Source organism: Epinephelus lanceolatus, chromosome 15, assembly GCF_041903045.1.
Source record: "Epinephelus lanceolatus isolate andai-2023 chromosome 15, ASM4190304v1, whole genome shotgun sequence".
Lineage (NCBI taxonomy): Eukaryota > Metazoa > Chordata > Actinopteri > Perciformes > Serranidae > Epinephelus > Epinephelus lanceolatus.
In genome coordinates, this window is record NC_135748.1 from 21693788 (window position 1) to 21701238 (window position 7451).

General features: G+C 44.8%; 1 protein-coding gene across 2 annotated transcripts in view; it reads left to right on the top strand.

Moving 5' to 3' along the window:
* zfyve28 (zinc finger, FYVE domain containing 28) overlaps positions 1-6746 on the top strand; it is a 28174-nt gene extending 21428 nt beyond the window's left edge. Inside the window, exons 6-14 of one of the 2 annotated variants that reach the window (XM_033643349.2) lie at positions 293-382; positions 477-578; positions 678-2225; positions 2456-2551; positions 3010-3173; positions 3255-3371; positions 4396-4500; positions 4608-4711; positions 4829-6746. In XM_033643349.2, coding sequence (XP_033499240.2) covers positions 293-382; positions 477-578; positions 678-2225; positions 2456-2551; positions 3010-3173; positions 3255-3371; positions 4396-4500; positions 4608-4711; positions 4829-4960 — 2458 coding nt within the window. In that variant the 3' untranslated portion in view covers positions 4961-6746. The remainder of the gene's footprint in view (positions 1-292; positions 383-476; positions 579-677; positions 2226-2455; positions 2552-3009; positions 3174-3254; positions 3372-4395; positions 4501-4607; positions 4712-4828) is intronic. The other variant, XM_033643350.2, reaches the window with a different exon arrangement.
* The last annotated feature ends 705 nt before the right edge of the window (positions 6747-7451 follow it).

Genomic DNA, 7451 nt, shown 5'->3' on the forward strand with positions numbered 1-7451 from the left:
AGGGTATTGAATTAATTGATCTAAAAATAAGGCCTCAATTGGGATTGCGAAAAAAAAATGTCTTAAATAAGTCTTTCTAAAGTCTTAAAAATGATACTCTAATTAATTGATGTTGGTTCTTTTTTTTTCTTTTCTTTAATTTTGGTTATTGTAAAAGTTTTCCTAAATTTCGTTCCGAATGGCATCAAAAAAAGTCTTAAAACATTCATCCTGTTCCCAGAATCTAAATAATATCTGAAGATGATATTGTTAATTTTTCTATCATGTGTTTTCCTCTATTGTGTTGTTCCAGGGCCCTAAAGCTGGGCTATCTCACTCAAGACATGATCGATGACTATGAACCCGCACTGATGTTTACAATTCCCAGACTAGCCATTGTGTGGTAAGTGTTGCCTGTCCTTTCCATTCTTCCACCCACTTCCTTGTTTTCTACTCTCTGTTGTCCTCTTATAGAATTTTAAAAATTTTTCCTGTAGTGGGCTGGTTGTGTATTCAGAGGGACCTCTCAACCTTGACCGAAAATCAGAGGACATGTCTGAGCTCTTCCGGCCTTTTCGCACTTTATTGAAGAAAATCAGGTACAATTCATGAATATTCAACATCACAAAAAAACTCCTTTTTAAATGATCTTTTTTCCTCTGTCACTACGTCACAACTATCTTACAATGCTTTTGCAGAGACCTGCTGCAGACCCTGACTGAGGAGGAGTTGATGACACTGGAAAGGAACCTGTGTATCTCTCAGGACGGGGAGTTCTCCGTAGAGCAGGGGCAGGCCACAAACGGCTCACCAGCTCCAATCCAGGAGAATCACTCATCCTGCAGTCTCGCTAATGACACCTCCAAGAGGGAGAGTGAGGCGGAGCGGGAGCAGCTGGCTCTGTTTGTCTGTCCCAGCCAGGAGGAGGAGGTGGCGGAAGTGGAGAGGGGCTGGGAGGAGGTGGAAACGGAGAAGGGAGAGGAGGAGCAGGACCAGGGCATGCTGTGCGAGGAGGCAGAGGAGGCCGAGTTGGCCTGCTCCATGCAGTACGATGAGGAGGAACTGGAGCAGCTCAACATGATGGTGTACCGCGTGGGGGACGAAATGTCCACCCTTCTGTCGCCTCCCAGCCAGGGTCAGTCCCCAGCACACCATCCCCACAGAGGAGAGGCAGGAGGCTTCAGTGGCACTTCTAGCACTGAGGCCTCTCCCCGCAGGCTCGTGGTGAGCCAGGGAAGGACAGGCATCCATGTAGAGGAGGAGGACAAGGTTTTCTTCATGGAGGACCTGGACGCAGCAGGAGACAGCATCACCAGCATTTCAAGAGGGGCCTGTCGTTGTATTGCCTCTCCGTCCAAAGCCCCAGAGTCTGCCCGTCCTGTGCAGCGTAACCTGGGACCGCGGCCAGACTCTACCAGGAATGGCTGGTACTCTGAGGCCCAGTCAGAGCAGCCGTGCCCACAGCCACGCAGCCAGAACACACACTGTCCTCATGCAAAGCGCACACCTTGCACTTCCGCTCCTGGCTCTGAATCTCTGCCTTACACCAATGGGTGGGATATGGGTTTGGAGGGGACAGCGTCTGAAACGGCTGAGGTCATCGCCCACCGTATGGGTGGGATGAAGCTGTCTGCCACGGTCATCTTCAACCCTCGTTCCCCCAGCTTGACTGAGCTGGCAGTGGACAAGCTGCTACTGCCGCGGCCCGCTCCCTCTGAGATTGAACCCTGCGGCCCTCTGGTGGCCACTCACTGCCTGCTCAACTCCTGCGTCTGCTGTGGGAGCTGCGAGGACAGCCATGAGGACGCCATCAACACAGAGACCACTGGACTCGAGTTAGGCATTGCCCTGGGATTGGACAAACACTGTAAGACTGCAGCCCCCAACTCTGTCATCCAGTCTTCTGCTTGTCGGCTGCCGCCACGAAGTCACGAGCCTCACAGTAAAGGTGAGCTCGCCCAGTTGACTCCCCCTTCTTCCCGCTGTTCTGCAGAGATGCTTGAAGACGAGTCAAACTCCCAGCTCTGTGAGAAGTGTCTGGTCGTGGCTCCAGGGCCGGGGCTTCACGCTCAGGACTGTGGCTCCAGTGGAGGGGTTGGACCCTCCCCGTGCAACCACCAGTTGAGGAATGAAAAGAGGCAGCAGGCCAGTGGAGGCCGACAGAGGGACAAGGAGACGGATAAGGACAAGCCAGGAATGAAAGACTCGAAGAAGGACACCAAAGAGGACAGCAGGAGGAGCTCCAGGTGTGCTGTCCTTTTTATTGATTCATTTGGGGGACGTGTGATTTTGACACAATCATGCATCAACATAATTATACATTTTATTTAACCATTCATCATGTATTATATATTTTGTTGCTTTCATCTCACTTTGTCTTATGTTGCCTTAATTATTGCCTGTTTTATTTTTATTTTGTTTGTGTATGTACATTTTATTCTGTTCTTTTTTTCACTCTTTATTTGGTTGTTTTTAGTTCTCAGAGCTCTCCCCTCAGCTCTGTGTCAAGTAGTGACTGTGAGAGTGTGTCGGTCACCACGTGTAGTCTGTCGAGCAGTGCGTACACTCCCAGGTAACTCATCACTCATGAAAGTGTGTGTCACGGTCATATTTGTGAGTGTCTTTTTCTGCCCTTGCTCAAAAAAGTAGCCGAAAACTGAATCCTTGCATGATTGCTAAAAAGATAGCTTTGGTAACTTCCAGTCTTTATGCAGCAGTCGATTGAAGTGTCAGTCACTCCTTCCCATAAGAAGACTACATTAATTTGCCTCCTGGCTTACACTGTACTTTTAATTAGATGTTGTAGTATTGATTTCCATATACATTCTGCACAGTATATTTAAAGATAATGGCTTATTGCTGTAAATTATAAGGGAAATTGATTTTTGTCATATTAGTTTATATGCTATTCATCATTTTTAACTTAAAGATTTAAATATACAACGGATGAAATATGAATTTAATGTGTAGATTGTGCTTTAACAATTTGTTAGGAGAAATTGACAATCTTGCTCTGTCTGTCACCTCCAGCCCTGTCAGCAGTCTGACCCCCAGCTCAGGGATGTCAGAAGATCTGGAGCATCAGGAGATCCAGTTGGCCCTACAAAACGCCAAGCTGGCCGCCAGGAACAAGATCCGATCCCGCTTCCACAGCAGCAGCGACCTCATCCACCGTCTCTTTGTTTGTATATCAGGTAAAATCCCTCGCAGTGTCAGTCGCGCTGCCTCCACATCTTTGTCTCTCCCATGCTGATATGTGTTCTGGCATGATGCAGGTGTTGCTGATCAGCTACAGACCAACTATGCTAGTGACCTTCGCAGCATCCTCAAGACTCTGTTTGAAGTCATGGCAACCAAGTGCGAGGAGGGAGATAACGACAACCACAAGAAAGGTGAGGAACGTGTCTTGGGTGTACAACATGTAACAGTACATTGTCTCATGAAAATATTACAGACAGAATTCAAAACAAGGGGGTCGCTCTTTGTGATGAATCTACAGAGAATTATCCCCCAACGTTTATGGAGCTTTACAGGGACAGAGCGCATGAAGTCCCGCCCTTACTGGAGGGGAAAACAATCACTCTCCATTTACTTTGCATTGCGTGAAGGTGCCTCCTTGTTGTTAATGTCAGCTAACAAACAAGCAGACATTACTAAGTTTTTACAAGCTACCGACCTGAACAACTGAGCTTTTAAGCATTAAGACGTGAGGCATCAGCAGAAGGATATGTGGAAACAGTGGGATCCTGACACTCAGTATGCCTACATGCAGCAAGCATTTTGCTAGTTTGGCCAGACAAATTGTAGAGGTTGAAGCTAACTATAATATGTAAGGCCTGGTTTTGATATTTGTTAGCTTAAATGATGATCTCTCCTGGTGATTCAATTACATAGTTGTAAATATCAAAGTATGTAGCAACTGAACATTCAGTGGGATAATTTCTCCAAGATAAGCAAGGTAAAAAGGGACACTGAGACTGACAATATTTAGACATAGGGTGCTAAAATAACCCTTTGACATGCTGATATCTTATGTTTTTAGCTAGCTACAGGCATTTTGTTTGCATTTCAGCTCTTGATGCATATTGTGGCACTAATAGTTTTCCCCTCTGGTGGGCGTGGTTGTCAGAGTATGACGTGTTGCGCTCTGTCTCTATAGTGAGTTACAGCTCATTGTTTAGCTGTGTGGCCCACAAGGCAGCTGTCTCCCCCCCCCTTCCTTTAACCTCTTTGAGAAATCCACCAATACTTATTATATCATATCCCATCTTGACTAATGTAATGACATTTCACCTGCATCAGCTAGTCTGCATTATATTGTCTAACTGGTCCGTAACTCTGCAGCAGAGCTTTTAACATAAACAGCAATCAATCACACAATGCACCCATTTTAGTTTCTTCTTTTATGGTGTCCAGCAGGTCCTGTTCTGCGTAATGCCGTGCTGGAAGACTGCGCTCTCTGTCAGGAGACGATTTCCTCATCGGAATTGGCAGCCAAGGCCCGGGAGGGCCACTTCGAAGGTCAGAAAATCCACAAACAGACCCACTCAGAGTTAAAATTTTGTTTTCTCTGCAGATGTACTGATGGTGACAAGACTACTTTGTGTTAACTGTTTGTGTCTGTGCAGACCCTCCAGACTGGGTCCCTGATGAAGCCTGCAACTCCTGCATTGCTTGCAAGGCTCCGTTCACTGTCATCCGGAGGAAGCATCACTGTAGAAGCTGTGGAAAGGTATAATGATGTGTGACAGTCTGTGTGCCAGATTCTCAGTTTAATGTGTAGTTGATGATTCATACCCTGTGCATCATATGAATAGTGTCTGATACATTACATGCTGTGTCATTTCAGATCTTCTGCTCTCGCTGCTCTTCCCACTCTGCTCCTTTGCCCCGGTATGGCCAGGTGAAGCCTGTCAGGGTTTGCACGCACTGCTACATGTTTCATGTCACGCCCTTCTACAGCGACAAGGCTGGCATCTAACCCAAGACTGTCACCGAAAGCACACAGTTCGCCACAACAAGCATATGCAACGGACAGATCCAGAGCTGTGTACAAAGCAAATGCCACACTGCTCTGGTAAGCTTGATGGTCGTCATCGTGCCTGCTAAGCAAGGCTTCGGAGTGCGGCCGTTACAGATGGCAGAACAGCGAGATGAGACACACAGCCACGAGTGGTGATTTGATCTGATTGTGTTGCTTCGGAGAGACTGATGTATCACTGGGAACCAAAGGGTTTGATTTCAGTGCCCAGCCAACACACAGAAATGATTCACAAATGCCTGTCTGACAAAAGAGGTGCAAGAGAGAGAGGGGATGAACAGGCAGTAAGAGATTTTGAACTGGAGTTGTGCAGCAGTCTGTAGCAGGTTGCAGCACGAAATCAAAACAGGCCACCTTGTTTGTTCTGTTGCTTTAGGTGTAAATGACGGGACTTGTGACATATTTTGCTATGCTTTAGCGAGCTTCCTACATTTGTGCCAGAGCTCCCACGGGACTCGGATTACTCAAAAGAATGTAAGTCATGATAACCATGTAAATAAGGATAATTCTGGTAATAGCTACACTACAATGTCTTCAGTAAACAGTTGCTATTTATATGGGAACTGGAAAGCAGTCTTCACCTGGCTACCAGTCCCAGTAAAGCAAAAATGAAAAACAGACAGCTTTTATATTGAGATTCTTTCATGCTTTTAATGGCAATGAATGTTTAATTCTGTATCACTTTGTGAAATGGCGTCCAGGTTCAAACAAGTTTGACCGTTCACCTCTTGATGGCAATGGGCTGTGCCCGCTGCTTTTACAGTTGCACCGTGGCATGTTTAGTTTTCTCTGGGGACTTCGCTGCACACCGAGATGGATAAAAGGGACTCCTTAGTCATCACTGTCAGGTCTTGAAGGCCCCCTAGTGGAGAGTTGACCTCTCTTCGCTCAGTGCTCTCATCACCATGTCGTGTACAATGTGTTCTGAACCAGAGGCCTTCTCAGGTGCTGGCCTACAGACTACAGGCCGATTATTGCCCATTGATTTCTCTTCCTCAAACTCGTTATAGTGCAATATTGTGACTACTAACTGCAATGGTCCTGCACATTTTAGCCACAACATTTAGCTATTTAAATTGTAATTATATAGGCCGTTTCTGAGGAGATCAGTTGTGCTGATTTGGGTTTACACTAAATTATTTCCAGCTTTGACTCCGGTGGTACTGTCGGACCAGAACAGATACTTTGTTCACAGACTAACTTCCTTTCTGCTCTTGAATCTGCTTCCATTACAATGACCGCATACAAAGTATCTTCCATGCTCCTAATATATCGCAGTTTGTACATCTGAATGGCCTGAAGTGGCCACTCTACAAATATGGACCTTTGAGCAACGTCGATGAAATGTCACATCATGTCCATCCTGCTCTGACATAAAGCAGTTTCTCAGGCATTACATAATCAAAATCACTCACTACTCTTCTTCGATCAGTCTTTTTTTCCATCAAAGAACATATAAACTCACTTTGAAAAGGTATGTTTTTGTTTTCCTTTTATAAAGAACAAAAATAATGTATGAAGCTATAATCTCTTTTATGTAAAATACAAGGAATCATGCAGTAATTAAAGGGCGGGAATTCCTATTATTGTTTCAGAGCTTGGTCTTATTTTGTAAAATTCCAGGACATTTCCATGATAAGAGCTGTGTAAAATACTCAACAAACAAATAATGTTATATAGTTTTAAATGCGATGTATATTGAAATAAATTACTTTTTCCTGTTTAAGAATGTTGACTGATAACTTCTCCTTTCCCCTGCACTGAAATGTGTCCGTAGTGCTCCGGATAGATTGACGTACTTTCCATTGATTACAGTCCAGTCCTGTCTTTCAGGAGACACAGAACACTGAGATGGTTGAAAATTGAAATAGTTGAGTATCTTTTTCATTTAAATATTGACTGACTGAATTTTCTCCAAAAAAGCTCATTTACAGCCGGAGTCTATTTTCGTTCCTATTTGTCAGTGTTTCCTGCCACTTGAGTAGGCGGTGTGGGCCTACTCATCAGATGAGCAACACCCTGCTTAACTGAATTTCTGAGTTTTGTGGGGAGCTGCCGGAGTGACACATTATTCAGCCTTCAGATTTTTCCACATACAGTAGTTACAGGGAAAACAGGGAGGGAGCTAAGTCATGATGACAATTTTCTAACAAAGTTTGTGTTACTAAATGGGGAATTGATTCCAGTGAAACTGAGATTGTGGTTATATTACTGGAAGTGTAGGATCCAGTGTTTCTGATGCTTGAGCCATACTAGAGGCTAAAGTCAGGATATGTCAGTCTCTGCTGCTTTCAATATTGTTTTTATCCATCTCTTGGGATGGATCTAAATAAACACAGTTACAGCACACCATTCAGGACCAGCACAGGAAGCCTTTTCTTGACAGAGACCCCAAAAACTTGACTTTTATTTTGACAAAATACAATAAACT